The sequence below is a fragment of the Stigmatopora nigra genome, chromosome 19 (genome assembly GCF_051989575.1).
Source record: "Stigmatopora nigra isolate UIUO_SnigA chromosome 19, RoL_Snig_1.1, whole genome shotgun sequence".
Taxonomy (NCBI): Eukaryota; Metazoa; Chordata; class Actinopteri; order Syngnathiformes; family Syngnathidae; genus Stigmatopora; species Stigmatopora nigra.
This window is the reverse complement of record NC_135526.1, coordinates 9656906-9674938: the sequence shown is the minus strand read 5'-3', so window position 1 is coordinate 9674938 and position 18033 is coordinate 9656906. Positions and strand designations below refer to the sequence as shown.

Genomic DNA, 18033 nt, shown 5'->3' with positions numbered 1-18033 from the left:
CTCGTATGTCAAATTCATTGTATGTCGGGGCACTCGTATGTCAAATTCATCGTATGTCGGGGCACTCGTATGTCAAGGTATTAAAGTATATAAGTTCCTCGCAGCACTGATTGGCCAAGCAATGTCACATGATCATCTGCAGCCAGTGATTGTCAAGTGGGGCATGTTATCGTGAATAGACATGATGAGTCCATGTGTCTTGACCTCCGAGGCAGAGGCTCCACCGAGACCGACTCACCGAACCCAGGTTGAGAAACACTGCTCTAGACAAAGACGTGACGATTTGGAAAGTTTGGTCAATGCCATGGCCAAAGTGCCGGCGAGCACTGTAGTTTGAGCTTTCTTCAAAGCTGGAATCACTATTATGAAACCCCACGGCGACAACTCTGACCCTGAAAATGAAATGGAACCCAGTATTGTCGGTGAGCACGCCTACTTAGCTGAAATCTTTATTTTGGATAAAGAAGATGCAGAAATTGACAGATTTGTAGATGTTTGAATACTTGGGGGCTGATTGGACGCTCTAAATTGCCCCTAGATATAATTGTGAGTGTGAATGGTTGTCTGTCTCCTGTGTCCTCCGATCGGCTGGCAACCGATTCAGCCCCCCGCTCCCCACATCTGGGCTTAAATCAGCTGGGATAGGTTCCAGCACCCCCTTCCTGATGATGAAGCAGTTCAGAAAATGACAGAATGACTGAATTTTCTGTTAAAATAATGGCAGTTTTTGGGGAACCCTCTCTATATGATGGGTTGACAACAACTTATTCAAAAACAATAAACAATTCACAAACTGCATTTTCAAGAAGGAAACTTTGTTTTGCTCTCTAAAAAGTTGAATCTGGCAGTAATATTTTTTACACAATCACCTTTGAATACTCAGTGTTTTAAGAGTGTTTTTTTTTCATTGAAGTTAACTGTATGAAAAGGATAAATGATATTTTGTATGAAAGAGAATGGTGTCATGGAAATGTTTGGAGATGTATGAGAAAACAAAGCAATTGTTTAACTAAGCAAGTAGACAAAAAAAAAAGATGACGACAAAGAATAAGTGGAGAGCCACTTGTTGCAGTTTATTTAATTTTCTCTTCCCGTCGGATATAAATGATCCTCTGTTTTTCCTTTTTTTCCCCCAGGCTCATAGAAATAGAAAGATATCATCATCATGTACATGTTGTTCCAAAACATATTCAATGCCGTGGAAAAGTATTTCCCTCCTTCCTGATTTCTGTGTATTTTTTTTTGCATAAAATATCATACAATAGACAAAGATTTCAGATCATCAAACCAATTTTAGTTTGACACAAAGACAACCAAAGGAAACAAAAAAAGTTTTTAATTGATTATTTTATTTACCAAGGCAGAAAAATTAAAAACTTGTCTGTTCCTCTGTGAAAAATAATTCCCCTCTGAACCTAATAACTGGGTGTTCCACTTTTGGCAGCATTAACTGAAATCAAATTTTTATAATAATTTCTGATGAGTGTTTCACAACGCTTTGGAGGAATTTTTGTCCATTGTTCTGTGCAGAATTGTTTCATTTCAGCAAAATTAGAGGGGTTTCTAGTATGAACAGCTCTATTCATACCCCATCACAGCATTTCAATAAGATTTAAATCTGGACTTTGACTTGACCATTACAAATATTAACCTTGAATTATTTGTAGAACCATTCAGAGGTGAACCTGCTGCGTTGTCATTTTAACAACAACAACAACATTTTTCTGGCCAGGAATTTAACTTAAAAAAGCAACCTCCTTTTACCTCAAAGTGATGTGAAATCCTAAAATGAAGACTTCTTTTAATTAGGCGCAATTCTTTGTCCACAAACATTGTCCACAAATGTTGTTTTTTTTCACCAGAAAGTGTAAAAATATTTTCAGTGAAAAATTTTACATGACAAGCCTAACTTTGGGAGGTTTTAAATATATAAACATATATCTTCTAAGCAAGAGGTTGTCAATAGGGACACGCAAGTTCATTTGAAAAAAATATTTTAACAACAGGGGGATTAAAAATGCATTACATAACATATTCAAAATCATCAACACATGGTATAGTAGTCAAAAAATTTTATTTTTCAAGAAAAAAAGATTAAGACCAGTTTTAAAATAAGAAATGTCTATACATTAACTACTTCTACCATTAGAATTTATAGTCTAATGTGGAGGTGTCTTGGTTTTCAAGTGAAGTTTAAAAAAAATAAATGTAATTTTTTCTCTTCAAAAAACTCCATCAAAAATAAGGAAGAGAAAGAGCTGCTTTGAAAAAAACCTAATATGTTCCTAAAAGTTTGTTTGGGTTTTTTAATCAAATAAGTGATACAATGTGTCATTTTTTGTACTTAAATACTGTAATGAATAAACCAAACTGAACTAAATGAATCCAGCTATTTCCTCACTCTGTCTTAATGTGCCTTCACTTGAGTCCATTTTGAACTTCAGTGCTGGTATGCACCCCCAATAGCCATTAGGGTCCCCCCACGGAGCAAAGGAGATAAGGAGGGAATTGAAAAAGTGGAAAAAAAGAAGAGATAGGCCTTCTCCTCTGCTATCTTTTCTTTCTTTTTTTTCTTTTTTAGTCTCTTTGAGCTTGATTAGCTTGCGAGTTTAAGAGGCTCGTTATCAAGTGCCAGGCCAGGCGACTTCTTCTGACTGATGAGCAACACTGGCTCGTTCTCATTTTGTGTGTGTGTGTTTCTGTGTGTGTGTGTGTGTGTGTGTGTGTGTCCTTGTCTAATGTGGAGTGATGATGTCAGAATGCGGTCAAGCGATCGGTCGGCCAAGGGACTCCAATACGTCTGCCGACAACCACGATCGATCTAACAGTAACAGATTTTCTCAAGTCAAATGTGCAAAACTCAGTGTCCGCTCCCTGAGCCCGCAAATGTTGTGTTTGTGTGTGTGTGTCTGTGTGTGTGTGTGTGGGGGGGGGGGGGGGGGGTTAATATATATATATAGAGTTGTGGTCGAAGTTTCAAAGTTTTACATACACGTGAAGAACATAATGTCATGGCTCTCTTGAGATTCTGGTTATTTCTACTACATATTTCTACAACTCTGATTTTTCTCTGATAGAGTGATTGGAACAGATACCTCTTGGTCACAAAAACATTCATGAAGTTTGGTTCTTTTATGACTTTATTATGGGTTATCAGAAAAAGTGATCAAATCTGCTGGATCAAAAATATCCATACAGCAACACGAATTAGGAATTTCGGTGACTTAGAAAGTTGTGTCAGTGAAATGAGCTTCATAGCATGGCCTCTTAACTTCTTGTGAGTGATTACGAGTGACTACAGCTGGTGACTTCTCTGATGCCATTTAAAGAGGGCTCATTGGATGCAAATGCCCATAAATGTCACAATGGGAAAGTCAAAGGAGCTCAGCATGGATCTGAAAAAGTGAATCCTTGATTTGAACAAGTCAGGAAAGTCACTTGGAGCCAATGTTCCCTCGCACACTACTCTCGTCTTGTCTGCAGCAGCAATCATATGGTGCGCTGTAAATAAAATCCCAATTTTTTATTATTATTATTCATTTATTTAATCTTACTTTTTATTTTTTTTTACCCCTTTCCCCATGATGGCTCCGTTTACATGGAAGCCAGTGGTAGTAGCTCTGTCCACTCTTATGTTTTTCGTGTTTTACAGCATGTTTTACATGGAAAATTAAAGGGAACATTGACATGCACCTGCTTATGGCAGGTGTGATACTGGTGTGCCCATAGCGAGCAATGATGATGTCGCTCACACTGGTACTGGAGGTTGTCTTTCTGCCCAGACCAACGAAAAATTAGAGGGAACATTGCCTGGAATGATTTCAAAGCAGCTACAGGTCCCAAGAGCAACAGTGCAAACAATTGTTTGTAAGTATAAAGTACATGGTACTGCCACGCTCAGTAAGAAAACACAAGCTGTCAGCTGCTGCTGAGAGAAAATTGGTCAGCAGGGTGAAGATTCAACCAAGAATACCCAAAAAAGCAGATCTGCCAAGAATTAGAAGCTGCTGGAACACAGGCGTCAGTGTTCACAGTCAAGCGTGTTTTGCATCTCCATGGACTGAGAGGCTACCATGCAAGAAGGAAGTCCTTCCTCCACCTTAAGGCTCGACTGAAGTTTGTTGCTGATCACATGAACCAAGATAAGACCTTCTGGAGGAAAGTTCTGTGGTCAGATGAAACAAAAATTTAGCTGTTTTGCCACAATGCCCAGCAATATGTTTGGAGGAGAAAAGGTGAGGCCTTTAACCCCAAGTGCACCATGCCTACCGTGAAGCACGGTGGTGGTAGTATTGTTCTCTGGGGCTTTTTTGCTACCAATGGAACTGGTGATTTACAGAGAGTAAATAGGATAATGAAGAAGGGGGATTACCGTCAAATTCTTTAAAATAACCTGAATATATATATATATATATATATATATATATATATATATATATATATATATATATATATATATATATATATATATATATATATATATATATATATATATATATATATATATATATATATATATATATATATATATATATATATATATATATATATATATATATATATATGTATATGTATATATATATATATATATATATATATATATATATATATATATATATATATATATATATATATATATATATATATATATATATATATATATATATATATATATATATATATATATATATATATATATATATATATATATATATATATATATATATATATATATATATATATATATATATATATATATATATATATATATATATATATATATACATTTTGTATCTATATAAATTTATCGATCGTAGGAGAGGAGTGCTAGTCACAAGGGTTGGATGTCACACATTTTATAACTTCACCACCTGATGGTGGTGCTGTGCATATAAATACAAAAGTAAGCAGAATTGAACCCAATTAAAAAATATATATATTTTAGGGTTTCATGTCACTTTGAGGTAAAAGGAGAAGTTAACTTACAGGCCAGAAAAAAAGATTCCTTTTTTTGATAAAAACCCAATTTCTTTTAACTTGGGTTTCCTATTGTTATATTTTTTATTTACTAGTATTTTTAAATAATCTGCAACAAAATCAAGAAAATGGAGAGTAGTTAAACATTTCAAATATGAAGTAAATATGACAAAAAAAATACCCCGAAATATCAGCAGATAATTAAAAAAAATATTACCATCATTTTTAAAGAAAATTCCATTTGAATAACAACTGACAAGCAACCCCACAACAAGTCATAAATTGAAAAGAGAAAAATATCAAACCAACTCAAGATATGGCGATTGCCCATAATAATACACAGATGAAAATTTTGACAACCAATCCCGTCCTCCTTTAATGTTGTTCGGTGTCATTCCAAGTAGAAAGATTTTGAGCATAAACCGACCTCAAGATGAGAAGACCGAGGACGACGTAGCCGGTTGTGTGTCGGGCGGGAGCGAGGCGAGTAGGGTGGGGGGGTCAAATGGGCGACATAAACATTCCCGGCCTTCCCGGTGATGCATCTGTTGGCCTCGCTATTGTTTACGCCCCAAGAATGTTAAGAATACATGCTAGCCTTCACTTCACGGGTGCGAACGAGGCTTGCTTAAAGTGGCAGGGGGGATTTTCAGTTATGTTGGGATCTGGTGAATTTTGCTGGCTGTTTAGTCTAGCAATCACCATGGTGACAAGGAGTCTAGGTTTAAGGGTTTGGGGACAGGGGGTGGGGGGCAATGAAGTAGTAGGTCAGGGTAGTTAGAGGCGCACTAGGTCAGTTGGGAATAAATGCCAGCCATTAAGCGAACACACTCCGCCTCTGAGAAAATTCATCCTAAGAGGAAGGGAAAAAAGACGTTACATAAAAAGATACGTAGAAAAAAAACTATATTTTTTTTCAATCAATATTTTCGCAAAGATTTCAAGAAAAATAATCTGGAAAATGTTTTTTTCTCTTTTTTTATTTTTAACTGCTGGAAGTGGTGAAAAGATAAAAGTCCTACTTCATAAATAGTAAAATCTTCTTGTATTACCATTTAGAAAGGTAATATTTCAATCATATGCATTAAAAAATGTAAGAGTTTTTTTTCTGATTTTTTTTCCAAAGATATCATTTTGTTTTTTACCAAAAAAATTGTTTCTGAAGGTTATAAAGTTTGAATTAGTAACAGACAACAGAACACGATAAGTGGTTCTAAAATCAGTGGAAAATGAAAAAGTATTTAAGTATTGTTTAAATAAAGTTTGGTTTAACATTTCAAGAAAAAAAATACTATTTCAGGAATAATCATCATCACAAATTTGCTGGTTTTATTTTTATAAAAGTCAAATTTCTTTAAACGGATATACAGTGGTACCTCGAGATACGAGCTTAATTCGTTCCAGGACTGAGCTAGTATGTCGATATTCTTGTTACTCGAATGAACGTTCCCCATTGAAATGAACTAAAAACAAATTAATTCGTTCCAATCCATCTCTCTGGAAAATGACTTTGCCAACAAATCTGCAACCAAATCCATTTGTTGGACAGTGTGGGTTGAGTTTGCTCACTCTGGCTGGCTCACTCTGGCTTTGACCCCCCTGCTCTATCACTAGCCAATCATAGTTGGTGAAAGCGCTGACGTATCCCTACACCTGTTGAAGGTAATGACGCATCCCTACGATTGCGAGAAGGCAGTGTTGCAAACTTGAAATCTGATTGATTAAAGCAACAGTCTTATCGACACGTGTTTAATGCAGCAGAGCCTGCAGAACTGATTGTGAAGGCCTTGAGGCAGATTTCTGACCCTGGCAACAAATAATGGCTGAAATGTGATTGGTTAAATGCTTCAATATGAAAACACATCTAGAAGCAAGTGCAACCAGGGGGAAAGCAATGAAAGGAAGCTAACAGACAATTTTAAATTATTTAAAAGTATTGATGGACAAAATATAATATATGATTCAGATATTCTTAGGCCAGCAGAGAAGGCTCCGACGGCCCGTCACTGCATTACAAATAGGTAGTTGTGACCAGAGATATTACACGAGGAGTTGCGGTGGACAGACCCAGTCCCCCTGATGTCTGTATGAGCAGCCAACAAGAAGTAATATGCTATACTCATAATACCTCATATTAGCGATTGCTCCAGCATTCGCGCTGAGTGACGGAAAAAAACACAGAAAAAAATGCAATGCTCCGCCCAGTGCTCGTAGATATCTGTTAAACACGAAAGAGATTTGCGTCAAAAAAGACGCTACAATGATAAACAGCCTCCCAGCTTTTGGCCACCTGGCTTTCTCATCTCGGAATTTTTCTACTGATGATTATTTGCTCGAAATGCTCGTATGTCAAGGTACTCGTATGTCGAGGTACCACTGTATAGCGACAACAGGAGTTAAGGAATAATATTAACATGGAATTTAGGAGAAAACAATCTTTTTGCAAGTACAAAGCTTTTTTACTTAGAAACCTTCCAGCGTCAGTAAAATATTGTTTTTCCAAAGAAAATAAGAAAATAAAGATGAAAAAGAAGTAAAAAATGGCAGGATTCTCTTTCCATTCTTATACCAAATTTTTAATGTAAAAAAAGGTTGTCATTTTAAACTCTTTTTGCTTAATGTAGTGAGTTGACAATACAGGGAAAGGAATGGCTTTTACTATCATTGTGTGGCAAAAACATTATCATTCTTCATTGTTGTTACTTTCACTTTTGGATCATTACAATGTTTGAAAGCAAACATTTATGTTGCTGCTCATGACAAAGGTCAAAAGGTCAGGTGAAGGGATCCAGACTAACTTGAAAAGAGCAATGTTGACAGTAATTGTGTACTTTGGCTTTTTCTCCATCCATAAAAGTTTATCTGAATACCAAAACTTGCTGGCTAAACGGTCCAATGCTCGTGTGTGCCTTCGTACACGCACATGCACACACCCAGATCCAAGTTATGGATGTCGTTCACCTTTTTAACGAACCCCGAGATGCACTTCAAGTTTGTTTGGGGAGGCCGTATATCACAATGCTAACAATGCTAAATACTGTAAACCCGCCCCCATCCCATCCATTGCTTGACAAGTTTGTCAAAAGACTAACTAAATATTTTAAAATAATTTGAAATGTAGAGATTGAACCCCTTGATATGTAATATTCATATTAAGCAATGATGATTTCTAACACAAAAGTTACATTTCACTAAGACGGGGGGTCTCCAACTCTGGTCCTCAAGGGCCCCTATCCAGTCTGATTTGCATTTTTCCCTCCACCAATACACCTGAATCAAATAATCAGAATCGTGATCAAGCTCCTGGTCAGCTTGCTGATTAGTTGATCATTTGATTCAGATGTGGTGGAGGAGGGAGATATGAGAAGCAGACTGCATGTATATGGGCCCTCATGGACCTGAAAGTAAAGTATTTTGAAAGTTTTAAATCGAATTGTTTAGGGATTCTTTTTGGGAAGCAGAGAGCCAAATTTTAGGAAAAAGAATTGAAGTCTTGTGAACTCAAAAATAATGATTGGAGAAAAAAAACACACAATTAGTACTTTTTGAATTGATCAACTTAATTTCTCTTTATTTGAGGAAAAAATAATCAGATTTTATTTGTAACATTTCCACACAAAGTTGCTGTCAAATCCTCCAACAGAATTCCATTTTTTTTTCTGATTAAATCACAACAGCTTTTCATTCATTCATTTTCAACACCGCCAGGGTCATGGTTGCTGGTGCCTATCCCGGCTCACCCAATGGCGAAAGTTGTAGGGCACACATCGAGACGAACAACCATTACATCTGCTTTTACTGCTATAAAATAAAAAATAAAAACACACACTCATTTTTGCAATTTTAGAGGCCTCCAACCTCCACGGTCAACATTCAATTTTTTCATGTATTCATTTACTTTTCATGAGATAAAAGTTGTTTTCTCTGTTTTCTCTGAATTGAAAATTTTGGATTGCCAGAATTTTGTACCAGTACAATTAACTGTTATCTCTGATTGAACTCAAAGGCTAGATTAGCAGGGTTGCTGATCATTCATGCCCCTTTGCCCTTCATACTTGCGCTCCCCCACAAGCACATGCAACCACACATCCACCGCTATCAGACAGTCCTGCTGCCGTTGTTTGCTTTGCCTGCGGTATGATAGTCGGACTACGCTTGAGTGACTCACGCATATACCGCCCTCCCATCACCTTTCCAGCTCATTTTAATCTACATGTTATCAGCACCCCACTCCCCACAAACTGGGAGCTTGTCTTTTGAAAAAGGAACACTTCCCCCAGGAAATGACAGAGAGACTCTGAGCATCTCTATCTGTCATGGTGGAAGATTGGGGTCACCCTATCAGGAAGACTGGGGGAGTGGGAAAACTAGGGGTGGGGGCGGCTTCACTCAGGTGGGACTCACAAGCTTTCAGGTTCAAATGCATCCACTCACTCTACGCCACTCAACCACTAGTACTACGTTGGCTCCCTCCAGTGCTACATCAAAGAATCTGTGCAACACGTTTCATTGTACAGTAAGACCTTGAAATATGAGCTCAATGCATTTGGAGACCTAGCTCGTATGTCAAATATTTTTTTTCCATAGAAAATAACTAAATACTAATTAATCTGTTCCCACTTTCAGAAAAAAACTGGATGTTACAATGGGAAAACATCTTTATATTTTTAAATTCACCACCTGCTCACAAAGTAACAAATAACTATCTAGTGGTTATGTTTTTCAATTCCAAAATGTACATTACTCAGTACAGATAGGTGACAGCGGCTTAACGTGGAGTGCCCGGATGAGAGAGAGAAAGGACAGGAAAGAGACTTGACGGACGCCAACGTGCTCATAACATTACATAAAGTTTAAATTTAACTTAAATAAAGTTAGATTACTATGCACACACTTAAAAGTAATTTTTAATATCACGTTACACTAAATCAAAATCTTCCTGTGCGATAACTGAGGCAAAGATGTTAATGTATTCTACCGTGACTTTCGAGTTGGAACTTGTTGCTTTATGGCCACCTTTACGGCCTGGTCCTCGAAGATATCTTTACCATCGGGAAACATGTCGTATACTCGTATCTCAAAATTTGTCTTCTATATCAAGGTAAAGATTTGCTCTGACTTTTCCTCGTAAGTCAAATTTCTCATGTGTTAGGATTTTCATATCTCACTCTATTTCACGGTTAAATTGCACAAATCCAGCAGATCTCCTGATTTAAAGGAACAGGCAACACCAAGAATGGGTACAATGGGCATTACTGATGTCACCAGGAAAGGCAGCCAATGTGGGATAGTTGCATTTGATTGTTGAAAATAGTACCTTCATTGATTAAATTCCCTTTCTGGAAAGACACTTTGTTATGTTCATCAATAATTATACTTTAATGTTACTATAAAACACTGCAGGCAAATATCTGATTAAATTATTGACATTTAATTAAATTGGTGTCTCTGATGATCAACTTGCAAGTGAGAACATTCCGACCTCGTCTCCGCCGCCAGTAATTCTACCGTGCGGTCATTTCTTATGCCCTTTGAAGTCCATAAAACAAAACAATTACAAGGTTATTGATTAATCCGACTGCATAAGCAAAAACAACATCTGCAACAATCATAGCCTATCAGTTATTCAATAATAACAATAAAGGGGAACTAAAAACAAACTCCATTGGAATTTAAACAAACAAGCCTTCATTCGACAAAACAATTCCATAAAGAAGCGAAAAGAGCGTCACAATTTACATATATAATTGTATTACAGAATTAATCCAACACACTTATTAATTTTGTTACACTGTTACACATCATCCATTCAATGAATTATTGTATGTCACAGGTCTTAACGACTTTGATCGAAAGCGGAGTAGGCAAGTGAAGAATTAATTTGTGATTCGCAAAATAATTGCAATATCAAGCAGAATTGTGTTTTGTTGAATGACATCTCAGACAAGAGATCCTTGAAAATATAATACATTTTGGGAGACATTCCCTTCGAATGAATAATGAAATCTCATGCAAACGTCACTTGTGTTGCAGAACTTGTGGTTAGACAAATGATTTATACTTTTCTTCTTTTGTATTCAACTCCTTAAAATGTTTCCTGAAAACCTTATAATAGTTCTAGACCAATATAAACAATAAAAGGCAAGTATGTTCAGACATCCAATTACATATTTGAATTCTAAAAATAGGAAATTGCAAAGTTTTACAGGAACAAATGACATCCAGTTGGCAAACATTAACTACATCAAATTAGTTTAAAGACATGTTTAATTAATCACAACAGCCCACATGTTACTTCCCCAACCTCACCCCGTTTCAGCGCCCCGCCTGCCAGTTTGTTGTTTTAATGGGATCACAATGACAGTTATGGTTTGCCAGGATGAATGCTGGGCCTTTTAATGGGGTGTGAGTGAAGGGGCGTGTCCGGGCGAGCTTGTAAAGGCGGCAAGAATGTTCATTACTGGCTAGACCCTGTGTTGTAAAGGCGGGGGCACGGGGCTTTTGTTGTGCCCCCTTAAAAGGCTCTAAACAACTGATTTAAAATCTGTGACTTATGTACACACACATAATATGTGCAACGTCTCGCACCTAAAGAACCTACTTCATCCACAACCATTCTTGGAAAAAATAGACCCGTTGCTTGACTCATTTCCTCCATGTTGTTTAATCAGGTGATTGTTGGACAAAACGGCACACACAGTTACATACAGTAAAAGTAATAGAAAGACAATCAAAAGAAAATTCTAGGAAAGTCTTCGTCTTGCACCAGTGAATGTACTTTTCCCAAAAGTAGTTTTAAGAAATACCGTATATTCACGACTATTCGGCGCATCACATTTTAAGGCGCAGTGTCAGTAACGAGTGCTATTTTTATATTTGACACACAGAGGATGCAACATTAAAAAGACGCAGCCAGGCATGGCAAAATATACACAAGCTTAAACATACACGCTACACCCACCCGCTAAAACCACATGTTTAATAAATATTTGCCTTGAGATTTATTCATTCATTCATTCATTCTTCTTCCATACCGCTCATCCTCGAAAGGGTTGCGGGGGTTGCTGGAGCCTAACCCGGCTGTCTTCGGGCGAAAGGCAGACTACACCCTTGACTAGTTGATTTGAGAGTAGCTCGACATACGAGCTCGGTCCTGGAACGCATAAAGCAGGTATCTCAAGGTATTACAGATTTTTACAAGAATGAATCACTTTGAATAGTATCCCACATTTTGCAGGAAAAAAAATGTTCCAAAAGACTTCGGGTTACATATTACTGACTTTCAAGTCAAAACGTCTATCTTGTTTCCATCTGGTGTTATTTAAGATAGTTGTAGTATAAAAATGTTCCAAAAGACTTTGGGTTACATATTACTTACTTTCAAGTCAAAATGTCTATCTTGTTTCCATCTGGTGTTATTTAAGATAGTAGTAAAAAAAAGATGCTGCTATCTAATCAAACCTGGTGGTAGCAGTGTGGTGATAAGGTGCTGCTTTACTACTACATGGACTGCTTTCCAAAATTTTAAAATGGCTCAACAGACTTTTGTATGATACAGACTTTTGTATAATTGATCACTTGTTGCTTAAGAATGACTCTTAAACCCCTTTGAAGGAATAGAAAACAGAAAGAATATTTTTATTGAATTATAGGGTCGTGTACAATTATTTGTGTAGTGTACAATTGTTTCTACACAATTGTTGTGTAGTGTACAATTATTAGTGTAGTGTAGAATTATAATGTAATTATAGTTTACAATGTAATTTGCAATGATTTGCAACAATCGGCAAGGTGAAGAGTGGCTAGCACGTTCGACTCACAGTTCAGAGATCAAGGATTCAATCTCAGGTTGAGACCTTCCTGTGTGGATTTTGTTTTACCCATGCCTGCGTGGGTTTTCTCCGGGTATTCCTGTTTCCTCCCACATCCTATAAACATGCATTCTAGGCAGTTTGAACACTCTAAATTGCCCCTAGCTGTGAGTGTGAGCGTGAATGGTTGTCCTTTGTCTCCTTGTGCCCTGCGATTGGCTGGCCACCAAATCAGGGTGTCCTCCGCCTTGTGCCGATTGTTGGCTGGGATTGGCTCCAGCACCCCCTGCAACCCTTGTGAGGATACACAGAAAATGAATATTGAATTTTAAACAATAAAAAGGGGGCGCTATGGTCAGGCTAAATTCTTGGTGTGTTTGTTAACAAGCACGATTTGGATGGAGCGCTCCTTCATCTCGCGTGCCATCTGGCACCACACGCACGATACACAAAAGGTGGATAACAGGCAGTCGTTGGACATGGACCCCTGCGCGCAAAAAAAAAACACATATCAAAAGTTGAAAGCCCACTTAAAATGTAATTTATCAGGTGTGGATATCAGAAGAAAAATAAGTATGATGGTGAAAGACATCATGCAATGGAGAAAGATGTTTTTTTTTGTCTCAAATAAAAAAATGTTTATAAGTTATTCCATTTACCCGTATGCCGTACAGCTGGCGCATGGAATATCTGGTGGTCATAGTGACAGGGTGCACGATGGGGCTGACCAGACAATCCACCAGGGGAAGGCAGAGGCACTCGCCATACTTCTTCGTCGTCATACACATGAAGCAAGGACAACACCAGCATGCGAAGCAGCCTTTTATTTTGTAGTGAAACAAACACTTGTTAGAATTGGTGATACAACTTTGGATTTCTTGAGCATTAAATGCCATTCATCTAATAGTAGTTTGCTATTTACTTTTATTCATTCCTTAATTCATTTTCTGAAAGGACTATCCTATCCAGGGTAGCGGGAGGTGCTGGAGGCCATCCCAGCTGCCTTCGGGCCAGAGGCAGGGTAGACTCTCTATCGGTGGCTAGCAGATCGCAGGGCACAACCATTCGTACTCACACTCAAATCTAGGGGAAAATTAGTATCCAATCAGCCTACCATGCATGTCTTTTGGAATGTGGGAGTAAACCAGAGTACTCGGAGAAAACCCACACAGTTCCAGTGGGAACATGCAAACTCCACATAGGTGGACTTACCTAGATTTAAACCCAGGACCCCAGAGTTGTGTGGCCGACGTGCTAAACACTCAAACCGCCGGGCCGCCCACTTTTTACTTTTACTTGAGTTTATTTATGATGGAGTAAAGTGATGAAGGGTTTGTAATTACGATTAAAGATGAGATCCGAATTTTAACAGATAAATAAACAAATAAATAAAGAAATACATTATTTATTCAATAAACCAATATAAAATAGATAACATTTTAATGTCTTACACATGGGAACGTCGTCGCAACAATCACAGATTCCGCTGCCCCACTGGTTAGACTCTTGGTGCACCATGACGGGCGCAGGCTGCCTAACCACCATTTTGGACGTCATGTTGACTCCTGCAGATCAAATGTTACAAGTAATACCATGAGATATGAGCTTAATGCGTTCCGGGACCGAGCTTGTATGTCAATTTCAAGTGATTTTGGTGGTGAGACAGAGAGAGAAAGAGAGAGAAAGAGAGAGAAAGAGAGAGAGAAAGAGAGAGAGAGAGAGACAGAGAGAGACAGAAAGAGACAGAGAGAGAAAAAGAGAGAAAGAGACAAAGAGAAAGAGAGACTTTTTGGATGACAATACCATCATAACATTACAAACATAATTTTCACTTTAATGAACTTAGAATACAATACTGACACACACAAAAAATACGTTTTAATCTTATTTTACACTAAACTTAATTCAAATTTCGCTTTAATTTTTTTACTTTTCTTCCTCCGGCTTTGCACTTATTGGCTCGCTTCCACCTTTTCATTTAGCCGGAATTTTTAAGAGGAACATATCTATGATTATTTGCTTTTGTCTCCCAATCAAAATATTTCGAAAATGACGCACACAAATGTCCTCACAATAGGATAACGCACAACAACTTGCCAACTAGTTCGGGTGCACCTCTCGTATTGGCGAGCCAACGTACACCACTCTCATGTTTTTCGATTATTTCGTGCTCAATATTCATTGTCATCACTCGCCTTTTCTTCACACTACCCTTCATTGCCCCTGCCTCATTTGTACTCATTGTTTTTCCCTTGATTCTGCAGTGACTAACACAAAAACACGGAAAATGCAACGCTCTGCCCAGTGCTTTTAGATAACTTTACATGAGGGAGATGCGACGAAAAAGACAGTCCGCTCTTATCATAAGTAGCCTCTCGCATCTTGGCCACCTGGTTGTCTCGTAAGCTTGTATCTCAAGGCAATTATTTGCTCGGAATTTTACTTGTATCTCAAATTTCTCATACATTGGTGGACTCAATGTCAAGGTATTACTGTACTACAACTTTTTCCAGCTCTCTTCACGTAATGACGTATCATTAGGCATACAGTAATGTCTGTATCCACTTTGGTCATTAACTGAGGTGTGTGCTGCAGTTTTAATTTTAGAACCAACTACCTGGACTAATAATTAAGTCTATCAGGAAAAAATACCAAGCACATCCACTAAATTTAGCTTCTATTTATTTGCACGTCATGTTTAAAATCTTTCAAATGGTCATATTTTCAAAGGAGTCCAAAATTTGGGAGTTTATCTGAGGTTAAGTCAAATGTGTCAATATTTATATCCCGGAGTTGAACTTTTAATACTTAGGGTAGTTAGAATTGTACTGTAAGTAATATTTTCCTTTATGGAATCATACAACCCCAAAAAATAAAAATAGAATTTCACAAAAGGAAATAATTGGGAAGTCATCTTTTTTCTCTATAAAATAGTTCCAAGATCAACGTCATATTTAGAGAAACGATAAAAGAATTTAAATCTGATATTTCTCGTAAAAAAATCGATTTCACTTTTAAAGAATTCAAACTTGTTTTTCTATACACTGTCATATTTGTCAATAATAATGTTATGCTCTTTTTGCTGGAACAGGTTTTACATTAAAAAAATATTATTATTGCAATTAGTCTTTTTTCAAGGGAAAGTCAAAAGAAATTCAAAATTAATTGGAATTAAACATCATTGATGCATTTAAGAAATATATGTGCTTTTATAACAAAATACTTGAATAAGCTATGAAGAAAATAAAAGTGACTTTTCAAATATTTTTAAAATAAGCTAGATAAAAATTGAACCATTTAAAAAAGGCTAAATGAGGTGAAAATTCAAGTTTATGTCTGTTGCATAATGTCATTTATTTTCGAAAAATAATACTTTATTTTTGGTTATTTGTTTTTTTGAGTTTGTTGAAAAAAACATTCATCTTTCCAACTTAATTTTCATAAATCATTTAGAAAAAAGGTGATTTATGTTTTAAAAACCAAGTTTTAATATTACAAATAAATATGAGCTCAAAGGTAACATGAAATGACAACCAAAGTCATTCTAAAAGCTTTCATTATTGCAAATAAGTTATGATGTATTGCAAGAGAGAAGGTGTGTTACCTTAAGAATCCAAAGTTGAAATGTTTTCGTGCATTCGAGCAGAGCAACTCCAAAATTAAAAGCCAAGAGGCGCAACCAGACCAACCTGCTGGGCCTGTTACATACCGACCGATTGCGGTGCTCGTACGTTTGGTCGCTGGTCTTTTGGTCTCCGCTCTTTTGGTCGCCGTTTGGGTTAGGGTTATGATTGTCAAATGTACTTAGATATTAAACCTAACCCTAACCCTTGGTTAGTTTAGTCACAATTGATCACTTTTTCGGGTACCCGGACATTACATCGACGGACATTTAAAAAAGAACCAACGTGACATAACAAGTCAAATGTCAGATGTGATTTTTTGGGGGGTATTCTAAACATTGAGCGCTCAACGTATGAACCGTTTCGTGCATAGTGTGTATAGAGACAAGCACATTTAGTACTTGCACACGCCCAAATGGTCATGTTTATGTTGTCGAGTTTTTGCTGTTTTATTTTTTATAATAAAGAATATGTGAATTTCCTTTGTCTTCTTTTTAATAAAATGTTTAATGTTTTTATGTATTTATTGCCTTTTATTTTGAAAACAATCGTTTGCGAGTCCGGCGATGAAGTGTCCGTCGACTAAATGTCCGGTCACGCTTTTTCGATATAAGGTTACGTTACGACTCATGTCAATAGCATTATACACTGCACTGGGCAGCCAAACCACTCTGTTCGTGGCAAGTACGTATTTTCACACCTATAGGGTGCACTTACAAATGTAAAATTTTCTCTAAAATGGTCAAAGCGCCCAATCGGTCGGTACTCCTTCTCTGTACACTAAATTCGCTTGAGTGACTGGTTTTAGTGCTTGCCGGCATGCTACTTATTGCGATGAACCCAACGGATGTTCACCCTAAAAATATTCTCCCCTCGCATTCCAAGCATTACTGTAAATCCATGGCAAGGCATTTGACCTTCGTATATTCGCAATGCTTTTAACCCTCAAAAACACTCTGAATACTTAAAGAAACAGCGTACTAGAGCTACACAGAGGAAATGGTTGACGTGAATGACAACAGAATGTGAGTGTGAACGCATGGAAAATGGACTGAAGCCATGGCTCGAACACAAATTAACAGGTTTGCTAACGGATTGCTGACGAATGACCAACATTGTAGTTTGAGCAGAGTGCGTCACACGAGTTACGTGACGATTTGGAATCCATTGTCGATGGTGATACAAAAGCAAGGAGAATCAAAGGCTTGGGTGTGATGCATGTCGCAAGTTACAATGAATTGTGGATGACTGGGCTCAAGTGTCGGCTAGCTGTTGTTCGAGCTTTCGCCAAATATGGAAACAAGTTGCCGGAATACACAACTATGACTGACAGTGAGATGGAGCATAGCGTGTTGAACAACCAACTCTTGAAATCAAAGTGTACCTTTTACCTCAATAAAGCTTCATCAAACTTAGTTTGCATAACATACGCTAGTGGCTAGCATAACCTAGGTACGCTAGCAGATAGCATAACATACGCTAGCCTCGACTCATTGTAGAACCCTTTCTGAAGAGGTATTGAGAAAAAACTGAAAATATAGCTGAAAATGAGACTACGCCCTATCAAACAGTGCGTTTTTTAGGTGTGAAAATACGTAGTTCAAGTGTGATTTTAGTAAGTT

At 37.3% G+C, this 18033-nt stretch overlaps 1 protein-coding gene across 1 annotated transcript; it reads right to left on the bottom strand.

The window, feature by feature from the left end:
- Positions 1-12395: 12395 nt before the first annotated feature.
- LOC144212767 (cornifelin homolog B-like) lies at positions 12396-16415 on the bottom strand. The gene is made up of 4 exons (XM_077740886.1): positions 16393-16415; positions 14240-14353; positions 13448-13608; positions 12396-13275 (listed from the first exon to the last, which is right to left on the bottom strand). The coding sequence occupies exons 2-4, from the start codon at positions 14343-14345 to the stop codon at positions 13144-13146; spliced, it is 399 nt and encodes a 132-aa protein (XP_077597012.1). The 5' UTR covers positions 14346-14353; positions 16393-16415; the 3' UTR covers positions 12396-13143.
- Between the last annotated feature and the right edge of the window lie 1618 nt (positions 16416-18033).